We start from the raw sequence: 15,194 nt of genomic DNA, 5'->3' as shown, positions 1-15,194 counted from the left end.
GTGCATAAACAGACTCTGTGTACATTCTTGCTGTCACACACTAACATGATTAGCCACAGCAACAGCCAATCAGAGAGCAAGTAGCCTTTGAAATGGCCGTTGAAGATATTAGCCCCATCCTATCATGGAAGACGCTGATGTTATCTGAGCCCCTACGCTGGTTGTGAACAGTAATAGTTATAGATCCAAACAAGTCCTCTTTGAGAAGTTGGTGGGCAGGACAGGGTGGGATTTGAGGAACAGAGGGAGGAGTGTTTGGGGGGAAAACACACAAGACCTTAAAGTATGGAAAAGTACAGACTTTTGAGAGTTTTTTCTCAGAGTAAATGCATGGGGGATCATTGCAAAGTCTTGCGCAATAGCATCTGTTGCTGCAGGCTAACATCAATACTGTCATTCCAGCAAGGCTAAAGCTAACATTTTAGGGGTTTTACCTGTAAGAAATTCAGACATCTACTTAATTGCATGTTTATATAAAACATAAAGTCCAAAGCAGCTCAATGTATGTGTAAAACCTCTCAGTTTACACTTGCAGGCACTTGTGTGTCTGTGTGTCATTTGGGGGAAGGGCTGTTATTCTAGTCAGGCGCAGGCTAGTCACGTGACAGTCTTTTTGAGCTGGCTAGCGCACTGTAACCGTGGAAGTTATTCGCACTATGATTGGAATTTTCAAAGTAAAGTGTAAATATTTCAAACCATCGCGCATTCTGGTTCCTTCCCACTCAGAAATAAGCCTCCCTTTGTAATAGAAACCTCCAGCATTCATTCATATCAGTCAAACAGCGTGCTAATCTTTTCTAACAGAAGTTAACTGGTGTGAAAACAAGAAAGAGACTTTAAAATGAACTTGACTGTGTTGAATTAATGTTTAAATGGAGAATGAATAGGCTAACAGTTGTTGGTTTACCACCCCTTCATTCAGATTGTATTAGCATTTACAGTTAGCAACCCAAAGTGCCTGGGACTATAAATGTGAGATCAGATCTTAAAAATATAGAACCAAAAAAGAGTTTTATAGCCTGATGTCACTGGAGAATGATTTTAACTTACACAAAGAACTGTATTTGTTAGCTCTTTAGAAAACCATATGTTAGGAAGGCCACTGCTGCTTTAAAGGACACATAAACCAAAATGCTAATCAGAGGAACCTGTATGTGACATCAAGAACTTGACAATCTCCACAGAATCATATAGCAACTCAAGAACCTTATATTTTCATAGTCATGCATGATTTTTCAGATCATGTGTTTTGTTGACAGATGTGCTACTTTATAACGGGTTAAAAAATATTGAAGGATGAAATCAAGCAAAAATTAGACACCAGAAAATCACAGACTTTTTGTGGGCTCTTTTGAAACACACTGGCGACATCATGCTAACTAGCACATTCAACATCTTAGCATTAACAACATGCTAAAAATCACTCAAACATCAGTAACACTTTACACAGGTCCCATTTTCTAGCATTAGTTAAAGGAGTACTCCGGTCAATTTTAACATTGAGCTCATTTTTTTGTAAATTTGGAGTGCTGTCAGTACAGAGAACAACGACAAAAATCGGTCTTGCCTACACCGTGTTATCCTCTTTTTAAAATTTGCACCCTGTTGACTTCAATGGGGCAAGTTTTAAACCTGCTTTTAGCCTCTTAACATCCTTGATGTGTCATTACAAGTGCCCAGCCATTGTGAGTGATTCTTTTAGAGTTAACACGGGTGAATCTGACTGCAGTAGATGTGAAAGATATGAATAAAAATGATGTTAATTCAGCCAGCGCACATACCTGTATTTTCTTCCTTTTCAAACCTATGCGCGTGAACTCGACAATCGACTACTGTGGACTTCGACCGAAATTTACAAAAAAATTAGCTCAATGTTAAAATTGACCGGAGTTCTCCTTTAATGCATTAACTAACATAAAATAACAATGAGCAGTATATTTTTAGCATTTATTAACCTTTGTTAATAATAGGTAAACTCTGGATTAAAGTGTTAATAAATTGAGATTACCATTAACTAAGATTAATACTACAAAAATTAACCATTGACTACATATAAAACCAAAAAAACATGGTTATTGTAGTTAAACCATGGTAACGACAAATTAACCAGGGTTTTGCGTCACTAACTATAGTTTAACCATGGTATTTGTAGTAAAACTGTGGATAAACAAATGGTAAACAGTCAAAAAAACATTAACTAAGATTAATAATACAAAAATTTACCATGGTTTTACTACAAATAAAAACAAAAAACCATTGTTACTACTATAAAACCATGGTTATTTTTTCTAAGTATTACTCATTCCTAGTTTATTTAACTAATGATAATAACATGAAAGCTTTTGGTAAAGTTTTACCAAAACATCTTGGCGTCATGACAGTACCACTTTATTCTCTCTAGAAAGTCCCCAAGTTAATACGTGTTATAAAGATTGATGGCCAAAAAAAGGACATATAAGTTCTTTAGCAAAACAAAACGTCAGTTTCAGGGGACTTATGTCACTGCAGAACAGCTGCTCCATTCCTTCATGAGCAATAGACACCAGCTGTGATGTCACAGTGAAATTGGAAACCGCAGCGTCCTGTTTATGCACTGAACGCAGTGTTCATGTCTATAGTTCAGACCTACGGATGTGCCGCAATTCCTATAGAGATCAAAACCAGTGTCAATCAAACACAAAGTCAACGGAACAATGATATTCGTGAATACACACACACACACACACACACACACACACACACACACACACACCAACAGGACAGAGCCAAACAGTTCCTCTAGATTTATTAAGGGTTTCATCAGCAGACGGAAATAACAGTGCGAGATGTTTGCACTTCAAAGTTTCATTCTTGGCCTTCGCACAGACTGACGTTAAACACCTTCCAGTGCCAACTGACCTGAACTTGTGTAACTAAAGAGTGTGACATGCTATAATTCACCCACAAACACTATTCTAATTTAAATGAACTGCAATAAAGCAAAAAAAAAAAAAAAAAAAGTGATTACAAATGGAAAAAAGTGACCGTTTACAACACCTATAGTTATATTACTTGTACACATATGCAAAGTTTAACCCAAATTATTATGATTAAAGAATCCTTTAATCAAATAAAGAAATCTTAAAGGCCCTTTTGCACAAGTTAGTGGAAACTGCTAGAGTCTGCAGATAAGGGTAAGAATAAACACTAGGGGTCAAATATCACTATCATTACTAGCCAAAATGGTAACTAAGACAAGGCCGAAGAGTTTTCTCAATCACCTTCACACATACAAACACACCTTTTCCGCACATGTAAAATGCAGCTAATGAACAATACTTCCTGAGAAACTAGATGCAAGAATGCCTTTAACCACAAAAAAGTTTCCTATCATTTCATTAAACATTTGTATGATCTTCAGGGCAGAGCGTACAAAATCATCTTGCGGCACGAGCAAACATGAAAAGCACAAAAGTTGTTTTTTGACAAAACAACTCTGTGGGCTGATTCTGTGGTTTGGAGAAAGTGAGTGAGGAATGAAAACAAACACTGAAGCCTGCTTCATGAAAGTATCATCACACCACCCTCTAGTGGTGCAATACAACATTTATTCAACCAAAAACATGTTTCAATCATACAAAGGGAATATGCATTAGATGCTGTTAATTTGAAGAATAAATTACAGCTTTTAAACAGAATATGAATGGGTGCAACAACGTCTCTGAAAACCTGTTTTCCGTAAGAATTGTTCAGGTCTTCAGCGACGGCCTCTGGCGTCTTTTGGCATCTCTGTGTTTCTTGCGACACTCCTGTTGGGGGGGAAAACAGCTGTAACTTCATGTCATAAATAAAAACCGCTCAACAAATATCAGTACTTTCAAATGTCAAATAAAATATGGTAAACTAGGAGTCCACAATCTTTTTCAAGCTCAGAGACTGCGCATAAAATGTTTAATTAATAATAACAATATGTACATACTATATTCTAATGCATTTTAATGTCATATACATGTGCATTTACTTAACATAGTTTAATGTGGGAGGGACAAGGGCGCATTTAGCTTTGTTTGAAGTGAAATTAATATTTTATATTATTAATTTTTTCCATATGAAATCACTTATACAAATCAAGTACATCTCTGAGTGACGTCCTCTTCTCTTCCCAGGCTTCCCTCTGGTCTCCAAGTTTTCCGCTTCTACAGAACATTCCCGGCCCCTCTGATGAAAAAATAAAAGAAGTTTTGCACAAAAGGTACATTGATTTAAAAAAAAACATAAAAACCCATTTTAATTTACCCCCACACACACAGGTATGAATAATCCATCAAATATGCTGTTGTTATAGTTGTTAAATGTTAATATAATATAGCTGTTAATGTTTAATTGAGGATTATAAATGAACCCTTTAATAAAGAAAAACAGTTTAATTATCACCTTTTAACCGTTCGTCATCTTGATAGAAAAAGAAAAACCTCTTTTTTGATGGTGTTGGTTCCCTGCACAAAATATAAATGAAAGTTCAAAACTTTAATAAAAAATATCGATATTTTGTTATATAAATATACTGTATGAAAACTGTATGCTTTTTTCTTGTTTGATTAGAAACCTTGAAAGAGAGCGAGATCTTCTATATTTGTACTTCATTTAATGTTTAAGTATTTGATGTTGCAGTTCTACTACAAGGCAAATATTTGAAAAGATTAACAAATAGATACAAATTTAAATCATAATATAATTACTCAGTGATTTTGCTGGAAGCGGATTGGTCCTCCTCAACCTCGTCCACGCCTTCCTCGTCTGAACTGCTATCCTGGAAACGAGGGTCCACTTGCCAAGAGAACTTGGCTCCTTTTAACTTCTCTATTTTGTACTCGTCTGATTGGCCAAAAAATAAAGTCATTTTATACTTGAACATGAAACTGTTAAATGTTGTATAATATAAAAGTGATTCCAGAACAATAAAATAAAAAGAAGCTGCATAAATAAACACAAACAGCAATCCTGAATGAAAACGATTGATAAACCAATGTTTTCGCAATATCCAATAATCTAGCGATAATAAAACTAGATGAATTCGATGTAAATGATTAACGCACCTGTCTTAGTCGTCGTATCCGCAGCGGCGTCCTCGCCAAAGAAGGAGAACTTGAATCCGCCTGATGTGTCTTCATAGGCTTCAACATTAGAAGTGAAGGAAACTTCCATTGGCGTCATTATATCTTCAGTCTCTTCTGCCTCTTTGTCCCATGAAACCGTCTCCTTCTCCTCCAGGTTTTCTTTGGACATCCCGAAGACCTCCTTCAAATCCGCCGCCACCTCAAAGTAAATGTCCTTAGACACCTCAGGGAGTTTTTCAGCCTCTTCACGTTTCTTTCGTCTTGCCGCTTTGCTGTACGACCCCAAAAATGCAAATGTTACGTGACGCCATGAGGAGCAAAGGTAACTAAAATAGTGTTGATAATATAATACCTTTCTTTCTTCGGCTGCTCGATCTTGGACTCAAAAGCGGCGTGTTCCTCTTGTGTTGGGTCGTAATGCAGGCTCGAAACATCTCTGCAAAGACAAACAAGGTAAATAATCTCTTTTTTTTAAAAACACATGAAGAAAAAAAGATGTGTGCGGAAAGAACATCTGAATACAAAGTCATACTTGAATGTCTTGGTCTTTTTGGTGCTTTGCGGTTGTATGCTGGTGTTTAAAATGCTCTGGAGGATGTCTAGACTTTTCTTTTTCTCTTCAAGAAGTTGTTTTTCTGCATCTTTTTCTGGAGCCGCGGCATCTGAAGTTTAAAAGATTGAAACCGTTGAATAATTCTTGCATCAACCACATTTATGTCCAAGAACAGACTCAAATAAATCACAAATCACAAGTTACCTTTTTCTTCAGTCTCATCGTCGCTTTCCAGAAATCTCGAATCGATCTGGAATCTCGAATCTGTTCCGAATCTAGCCTGCAGCTTCATGAGCTGAAAACAAATGAAGAAAGATGAATGAGAATTCAAACGAACTAAACAAAATCCCTATCCTGAAAGAGAGTCTTAATCCAAACCTTCTGTCCAGCTTTGCCCTCAAACTGAGGCTTTATCTGGAAGCGATCATCCTCAGCACCATCATCCTCATCTTCACTGTTGAACAGCTTGTTGCAACCTGGCTTTTTGTTCTCCTGAAGAATTATGATGAAAATAAACACAAAGAGCATGAAGAACAACTCAAAGAGTTCAACTTCTAATTGCAATCTTGGTCCATATTTGCCTTTTCTTTTGATGTGGATGCTTGTTGATCATCGGGTTCAGAATCGTCCTCAAAAAGGCTTTTTTTCTGGCTTGTTGGTTGCTCTTCTGATTTGTTTGTGGTTTTGTCCTCTTCTTCATCAGAATCAAACACAATGTGTTTGCCTTTGTTCGCTTCCACCTTGTCCTGAAAAAGATCATGTTAGAGTAAGTGGCACTAAAAGACAAGTTTTCAAAGAAAATGACTTTAAAATTAGGGATGCAATGATATTAATATTCAGGCCAGTCAAACATTTATGAAATCAATTAACAAAAAAGTACAAAAGCTAAAAACAAAATAAAAAAATCGGTCATGTGATCGAAAAATCTTTCATTTTTTTACAATTATTATTATGTTTCGCAAACTTTAATACTGAGCAGGAATTCTCTTTTTTTTTCTTCTGTATAATTAATTTATGATTAACGTAAAATAAGAAAAGGCCAATATTAAAATGACATACTATTTTGTGTGAATAAATTAAAAGACTAAAAAATAAAATTAATCATTTTAAATTTTACATGTAAGGGTTGATGCCCAACGAGGTGTCCATTGTCAGGTATTAATGGACAACGGCGAGGCGCGTCAGACGGTTGCCTCCGCCGAAGTTCATTAATACCTGACAATGGACACCTTGAAGGGCATTAACCCGCTTATACCATGGTCACTTGCCAAATAACACATTTTTAAAACATTAGTTTATATTTTAATTAGTTTTACAATCGAAATCTAAAGTTTTTACAAACAATAACTTAGTTTCCCTGGTTACGCCTGACGGTTTATTTAGCAACTGGAGATATTTATAGAACTCCTTTACTAGGTGTCCTCTATCACTTTTTAATGGACACCCTGCAGCCAATCAGAATCGAGTATTCACCCAAACCATGGTAGAGTGAATTTAGACATCACAACATTATAATGTACAATATGAAAAATGAAAAAGAGAGAGAGGGGAGGGGATAGCCACGGGGCAATCTGCTAAATTTAAAAAAAAAATTAAATCTAAAATAGACCAATAACCAATATGGTACAGATGCATAGTGAATCCCTTAAAATTCAGCCTTTTCCTCATAAAAACCATATTCAGACGATGTAGAGTACAGAGTATAAGATGTATGGACTAGTTTTATTCAATGGTTCTACTCACCACGCTGGAAAGAGCCCCCTGAATGAGTTTCTTCTGCTGTTCGGTCTCTTTCTGTCGTTGCTCCAGCGCCGCAAGACGTTTCTGGTTGTCCTTCTGTTGTTTCTGAGCGTCTATGACAGCTGAGTGAAGAACTGTTGGATGCGGCTCAACTTTCTCCTGAACCTTCTTTGAAACGACTGGTTTGGAATCCTTTGGCTGAGGTCTGGACTTCTCCTCATCATCACTAGTCTCCGATTCCTCACTAGAAGAGTCACTACTGGAGGATCTGGAGGGATTCGTCTTCTTGGGTTTGATTGGGGTGTTTGAGTTAACCGTCTTCAGTTTGGTTTCAGGGATGGTTCTTATAGATGGTGTCGCTGAGGACGTTTTAGAAGTGATGACTTCAGAACTATCTTCATTATCTTCGTCCTCACTGCTCTCTGAGTCACTACTGGAGGATCTGGAGGGATTCGTCTTCTTGGGTTGGACTGGGGTGTTTGAGTTGTTAGAGCTAACAGTCTTCAGTTTGGTTTCAGGGATGGTATCTACCGACTGTGTCGCTGGAGATTTTAAGGTGACGACTTCAGCACTTTCGCCGCCTTCCTCGCTGGTTTCCGATTCTTCACTAGAAGAATCATCTTCTGATGATTGGTTCTCAAGTTTCTTTGAGGTTGATTGTACCTTTAAATTGGACAGCTTCTGTTGAGATGGACGGGTTGAAGACTGTGGTTGACTTGTATCTTCTGAAACGCTTCGTTCTTTCAAATTCAGGTCTTGTTTGAGTCTTTTAGGAGATTCACAGTCAATACTCTGAGCGACTCTTTTCAAGATGGGCTCTGGACCTCCAAAGAGATCCTTTGTTCCAATGAAAGCTGGAAGAGATACTTTGGTCACCGGATTCTTACTTTCTTTGTCAGGGGTGTAGCCTTTAAAAAGCGAAGCTAGAATATCTTCAGGGTTAATACCTCTTCTTTTGAGTGGTGCACTTGGGGTCTTGATTTCTTCTTTGGGTTCTTCTACACTTTCATCATCTGAAATCACCTCTGTGTTTTTAGCTAGCTGCTCCAAGTCTGCTAGGGAGATCTCTAAGCGGCAGCATTTCCCAATCATGGCTTCATATTCAGAATCTATGCTAACATCATCATCAGATACCTCGTCACTACCACCGTCAGATTCAGACGAAGATTTATTTTTACTGGATTTTGTTGGGGAATCTTGGTCAACTTGTGTTTTTCTCTGGGTTAGTATTTCATCGGTGTCCGCTGAATCGTAATCCTCATCCTCTTTTGAAGTAGTTAGTAGTGATTTTTCGCCATCTTGTTCCACTGTGCTCCAGAAAGCATTAGATTTAACAACAAAATCATCTCCCACCACCTCCAGGTTGTCATCGTCATCCTCTGCAGAGGTTTGTTTTGGGTTCCTCGAATGTTCTTGAGAAACCAACATCCTGATTTCGTCTTCAGAGTCAGCATCACTGTTCAAAACACAAACTGGCTTTTTAACAACAGGTCTTTGTTTTCCTGAGAGTCCGTTTTGTTGGATCATCGTTTTGTTCTCGTTTCCAATGGCAGCCGCATTAATTCTATTGCTCTGAGCCACATTGCTAAGAAATGAACTCAAGTCTACTTTAGATCTTTTGGGACACGGTTTCTGCTTTGGAAACTCTCCTCTCCTTTTCTTACTGATTTCATCATCTCCACCTTCCATCTCCCATGTCAGCTTGGACACTGATGTGACGTCGTCCGCAGTCTCCAGTCTCTTGATGTTATGGCAGTGTTTGGATGGATCATACTTGAAGATGTACTCAAGAGTTAAGGGAAGATTATGAACTATTCGGAAACCATGACATTTTGTTCAATATTATGATCCCAGATCTACAACTTTGAAAAAAGATGACACTGCACTAAAAAAACAACAATATGAGCAGACAAGAAAAAGTGAAGACATAAATGAAAAAAAAAAAGAAATTCACTTTTCAATGCAAAAATGTAGCTTGGAAATTGCAACTGCTGTTTATATATTATGGACTTCAAAATAAGTTTTTAGCAACCAAAATAAGCAACGACCAAAGGGGCACTTCTACACATGCAAGCATATCTGCAGTTTTTAAGTAAATCTTCCTTAAAACCAATAGAATAGTAACACAAAGGATATTTTGCTTTTTCCTTTACATTTGAGATTCAGGACAGGAAGGACCCTTCCAAATTTACTCACAACCCAATCCTGGAAGAGTGGAGAAACACAAAACCAATGTTAAATCAGCATCAGGACATTTTTACAACTTGACGAATGTTCCTAGCTAAAGAAAATTATGGACACAGACCTTATGCCCAGGAATTTCTGTCCCTGGAACAGCAGCTTTCATGTGGAAATTTTCAACACCGGCTGCTTTAAGTGAGTCTACTAATTTATCCTGAGGGATGATCTTTGGGGTATTGGTCTTTTCAACCATTTGCTGTCGTTCTTCAGCAAGTCTGACAAAAGAAAAGTAGATTTAAAGTCTTTGATTGGATCATTATTGCATTGATTACTATGTTTTTAGCATGTTTTATGTTTGGCATCAGTTCTTCCAACCTTAAGTGACGGAGTGTGTAGCTTTTAATTTCTTAAACAACCATGTAGGAAGACACGTCATGGCCATATTCCAGGATGACAATGTCAAGATTCATCAGGCTCAAATTGTGAAAGAATGGTTTGAAGAGAGCATGAAGAAAAATTTTCACACATGAAATGGCATCTCTGAGTCCAGACCTTAAATGTTGTGATGTTATTTCCATCAAGAGGTGCATCAGTTTTTGGTCAAGATCTTGAATTTACAATGCAAGAGTCCAGCACTCTGTAAAGTCTCCTCCAGCACATCCCAAAGACTTTCAATGAATTTAAGGTCTAGACTCAATTCATGTGTGAAAGTGATTCTTCATGCTCCCTCCCAACCATTCTTTCACAAATTGAGCCTGATGCATCTTGACATTTTCATCCTGGAATATGGCCATTATGTGTCTTTCTATATGGGTTGTTTAAGAAATTAAAAGCTACACACTCCATCAATTATAGTTAGAAGAGCTGATGGCAAACATATAACATGCCAGAAACTGCAATAATGATCCAATCATAGACTCTTAAGCATCTGCCTATTTAAATCCAAACAGCCGGGCAGTGTATAGCAATTCACAAATATCAGCAAAATGTACACACACACACACACACACACACACGCATACTTACGTATGTAAAAAACTTTCCTTTGCCAGCTGAATGAGCAAAGTTCCACCTTTCCATGTGGATTTATTTAAGACACCTATACCTGTATAAAAAACAAATGTACAGATTGAATTACTGCATGACACAGCAACACGCTTTAAGTAAAACTGAATGTTAAATAAATGCATGTACATCTTTTGTATTCAGCATCTGTGATGTTTATGTTGATGTAGCCAAATGTCTTCAGAGGAGATCCTGCAAACAGATCACAAAGATAATGCACAAATCCTGAATAATATTGAATGAGTACCCAGTGAATGTAAAAAAAAGAAAGAAATAAATTCAAAATAATTTGGTTTTCATCATAATTCCTACCTTGCTCATCTTTCCTTCTGATAATTTCCACGTCTGACACATCCCCAAATTTTCCAAATCTGTCTTTGAGGTCCTTCTCAGACACTGTGTGGCCGAGACCTCCGATGTACAACCGCTTCATGGCCAGATGTCACACAACCAAACCCTTCTGTATATCATCAAAACACACATAACTAAACATACAGAAGTCTCCATCCCAGGCAGACTTTAAAAGATACATGCATAGTATACAGTTGTTACAATCTACAAGACTTGACAGTAACAAAGCTTCAATTTCATATAATAATTGTGGGAAACAACTCAAATGTGTGGCTTGCAGAGCATGCTGGGAGGCAAAAGAACTACCTGGAGGATTATTGTCAGGAACAATGAACAGCTTTACTGCACACAATTACAATTATCACAAAATAATAATAATTGTTGCTCAAGGAGGCATCACAATACTCCTTCCCACTTTAAAGATTCTATAATTACAATTATTCAATATTATGAATAAATTATTCAATATATAATTTTTATATAATATCCACCTGGCAAGGGTATAACTTAGGGATATAACTAAATGTATATCAGTATCAAATTTACTATTTGCCTTGAACACAAACGTAAGCAGAATCTTTTTCAATAAAAAGAAAATATTTGAACTGCATTGCAAAAAAATACAACTACAACAATTTTCTAAATATGTAAATTATGTTTAAAAACATGAGACACATGGACATACGATTATTACAGAAGTACAAACTGTATGATCTTAATTTCCCCAATGTCATACTTTAACATACATAGTTAAAGAGTTCCTAAAATATTCCCCGAGGAAGAATATAGTATTAATGTAAACTCAAAACACACTTACGATCATGCCAAAGATTCACATGTACATTTTGATGTTACAATCTAACTGTTCCGCTGTGACACCATGGACGTTTCTTTGGTTCCGTTTGGGAATGTAACGCAACGTTATGGAAAGTTCCATTTGCAAAATATACTCACCGAGTAAAGATTATCAGTATTACACAAATGTCCAATTTCTCCTATACAAAATGAATTACACGCAGTAATAAATGAGTTCAAATTAACCTCATAATAATACTATTTAGATGAACACGCAAATGTTTGAGGCTGTTTTTGGACATGGTTTACCCATCCAGTTCTCATTTGGTATGTTCCGCATTGACGCGGGATATAGTTGAATCCGTCAGAATCATAAAGTCGAGTTGTTTACCTTCAGGAGTATATTAAAGTAAGTTTATTCCTTTAAACATTCGGTTTTAAGATTGATATAAGTTCTACATGAGGTATTAAGTCCATATAAGGCATAACAAACAGATTTGTACCATAACTGTTTATTTTATTATTATTATTTTTACGTCAGGGAAATCTCTTCTGATTGATGGTTATGCTTTATTGTCAAATCGAGCTCCTGTCTGATTTTCAACAAAACATCGTTATGAAACTATATATATGTTTATAATTAACATATAGATAGCTGTAGGATTATTTGTACGTTTGTAATTAAATAAAATCGTTTTTGACTTGAACTGCTGTGAAATTACTTTCCGTATTTTATGTATTTTGTTGAAATATGTTATTAATATTAATTAGATAAATTAAATTCCAAGGGTTGTGTCTTGAGCTGATTAATTATAACCTTTGCATCATATTAAAAATACTGGCATGCAAATGTTTACATAATGTTATTCTATAAATTATTACGTTATAGTGTATATATCATGTAATTACTCTCTCTTTCTCTCTATGTATTTTCATAAATTGCTTTTTAGTAGATTGAGGAAGATCATGGAGCAGAAATATGAGGAAGAAATCCAGATGCTCCAGCAGGAAATTGAAATGCTGGAGGCTGAACAGGAGGAGACTTTACGGTCCATTTTCATACAGCATGGAGATCGACTACAAGAGGAACTGTTAGCACCTTTCTTTGGATTTTGTTTAGTGTCATATAGCAGCGTAAACTGTGAAATGTACAAAAAATAAACACCCTGTCTGTCTGTGGTGTGAAATCTTTGTAGGAGAACCTCAATGAAAATGGTTCACTTGAGGATTGGACTAAATTAATTACAGTGAAGTTTCAACACTTTTTTATTTCTCTTTCAGAAAGTCAGTCTGTGAGGAAAGAGGAGGTGGAGGAGCACATAAACGCGCTCTTTCAAAACTCCACACGGAAGTCAGAGAATTGGAGAAAGACCTCAGACGACAGACGGAAATAAACGGGATTGCTCTCAATGAGTGTTTTGTGAAGACGTTACACAAAAGTGAGATTAACTTGTCAGACCTGCTGGCATATTTAGAAATTTTGCTCTTAAATACAAAATAATTTATTACAATTTTATAATTTTAATTTATAAAAAAGCAATTTAAGCCCTATTCGCACGGGATTAGTATTACCTGGCGACCTCTAGTAATTTGTAATAATTGCAGAGGTTGTCTGTGATCTTAATCCCGTGCGAATCGGCCATGTCTGTAATTTGTAAAGTAAAAATTCCCCCGCAAATGACCTACCATATTTCGGCGAACACCGAGGTCCTGTGATAATATTAGTCCCGTGCGAATCGGCATCTCTGTGATTTAACAGGGTGTATATAATTTTTTCAAGGTTTTTGTTTCCTGTGCGCTTTTTTATCCATCTTTCGTGAAGAATGGAGGCTGTGTTGGAGTGTTCTGATAGTATTTTGGGTGCTGGGTCATATCGCTATACACCATGATACGATACAACTACAATTATCAGAAAGAGAAAGCTGAAAACCATGATTAGGTGGAGATGAATGACATACATACATAGGCGTAATTTGCGGGTGGGACATGTCCCCACAATTTTTGAAACATCTCGCGGCACGAATGTACCAATACAAATAAATAAAACATCCCCAGTTAACTAGCAGAGCATTCATTTAGTTAGTTTGTAAGAGGCGATCTAGCGCTGAAATGTGTTGTTTTTGAAATCAAGTGATCAAAGTGCTCGTTGCCGCTGCGATCAGTGGCGCGGATACTGTGTTCTCTTGTGGCTCGCGCACAGTCTTCACTCGGACGTGCGCTTCAATCCGTTGTGGAGACTCTCTATTCGTTCTGGTGAAATTACAAAACAAAATGCATACAAACGTATGCTTGCCTGATATACAACCACTGATAAACATAATCGGTTTTGATGAGGAAAAAAAACCTATACGAGTGTGGATTAGAACCCAGAACCTCTGACACGCTTGGCAAAAGTTCTACCACTAGACCATTTTAATATACATTTTATTTAGCGGATTTATGTATTTATTCACGCATTCATAAATCCCCCCGTCTTACCCACTTTTTAAAGTTACGCCACTGAGCATGCGGTGAGGAACATTCTTCTGTTTATGATATCATACAGCTAGACCTATAATAACGACAAGTCATTTCCAAGCAATAGCCTATTGACATCATATCCGGGAGATAAGTCAGTAAATTCGAGTAAAATCACAGGCTTCGGTTATCCCGTGCGAATGCGCCACACGAAATTCAGACGTGGGGGGGTCATTTCTAAATCACACGAGGTCCCCAGATAATACTAATCCCGTGCGAATAGGGCTTAAGTGTTATTTACTTCTGTTGTCTCTTCAGGTGAAAGAAAACTTGTACAGCAGCTCAGACTTGCAGGTCACTGCAGCGTACTGTTGTTCCAGGTCGAATTAGCTGTGACTGAGTTTCAGGTACAAAGAAATCACTAAGTATTTATGCCTGCACTTTAACACAAGTATTATTTATTAAAAATTAATATACCCTTTCAAAATGCACGCAAAATAACTCTTCACAAAGCAGGGAATTTGAAATCCTTCAGTCAGATGAGTGTATAATGATTGCATACTTTAGGACTTGAGACATGCACAGCCCTCCATCCGTTTGAAAATCCTTAGTGATAATTATATTTTATATGAATATTTTTAGGTTTTTTTTGCAATAAGGCTCTGGCCATAACACTTACAAAGTACATTTTAAAATGCTGTCGATCAGTTACTGTTTGTTAATTCAGTTAATTCAGTTAGTCAGTTAATTATTCTCTAATTATTAATGGTGCTTCCTAAAGCTCATACTTATGGTTAAAGATTTAAACAAACCCCTAATCATAAGTATTTCACACGTCTGTATGATGCCTCAAATCATGTTGCTTGTTAAAAAAGTGAGGTAAGTGATCAGCATCATAACGTTTTGTATTGGCAAGGACCATTACATTTTTCTTCAGAAAACGTGGCTAAGTACTG

At 36.8% G+C, this 15,194-nt stretch overlaps 2 protein-coding genes across 4 annotated transcripts in view; one reads left to right on the top strand and one right to left on the bottom strand.

Annotated features, from left to right (window-relative positions):
- Window positions 1–3,534: 3,534 nt before the first annotated feature.
- On the bottom strand, window positions 3,535–11,898 carry nol8 (nucleolar protein 8). Of its 2 annotated transcripts, none has more exons than XM_079889621.1 (17): window positions 11,804–11,898; window positions 10,948–11,095; window positions 10,765–10,827; window positions 10,597–10,675; window positions 9,695–9,845; window positions 9,526–9,594; window positions 7,393–9,171; window positions 6,231–6,395; window positions 6,028–6,141; window positions 5,854–5,944; window positions 5,629–5,758; window positions 5,449–5,532; window positions 5,076–5,368; window positions 4,719–4,854; window positions 4,414–4,475; window positions 4,115–4,197; window positions 3,535–3,788 (listed from the first exon to the last, which is right to left on the bottom strand). In XM_079889621.1, the coding sequence occupies exons 2-17, from the start codon at window positions 11,066–11,068 to the stop codon at window positions 3,729–3,731; spliced, it is 3,480 nt and encodes a 1,159-aa protein (XP_079745747.1). In that variant the 5' UTR covers window positions 11,069–11,095; window positions 11,804–11,898; the 3' UTR covers window positions 3,535–3,728. The 2 variants fall into 2 exon arrangements, with proteins under 2 accessions (XP_079745747.1, XP_079745746.1); XM_079889620.1 differs by having other exon boundaries at window positions 7,393–9,162; window positions 9,517–9,594; window positions 11,804–11,866.
- Window positions 11,899–12,114: 216 nt separating this feature from the next.
- The window catches only part of cenpp (centromere protein P), a 48,899-nt gene continuing 45,819 nt past the window's right edge, over window positions 12,115–15,194 (top strand). Inside the window, exons 1-4 of one of the 2 annotated variants that reach the window (XM_079890430.1) lie at window positions 12,115–12,190; window positions 12,732–12,872; window positions 13,063–13,220; window positions 14,557–14,645. In XM_079890430.1, coding sequence (XP_079746556.1) covers window positions 12,748–12,872; window positions 13,063–13,220; window positions 14,557–14,645 — 372 coding nt within the window. In that variant the 5' untranslated portion in view covers window positions 12,115–12,190; window positions 12,732–12,747. The remainder of the gene's footprint in view (window positions 12,191–12,731; window positions 12,873–13,062; window positions 13,221–14,556; window positions 14,646–15,194) is intronic. The other variant, XM_079890431.1, reaches the window with a different exon arrangement.

The sequence above is a fragment of the Squalius cephalus genome (genome assembly GCF_949319135.1).
Source record: "Squalius cephalus genome assembly, chromosome: 13".
NCBI classification, from domain to species: Eukaryota; Metazoa; Chordata; class Actinopteri; order Cypriniformes; family Leuciscidae; genus Squalius; species Squalius cephalus.
This window is presented reverse-complemented; position numbering and strand designations above follow the sequence as displayed.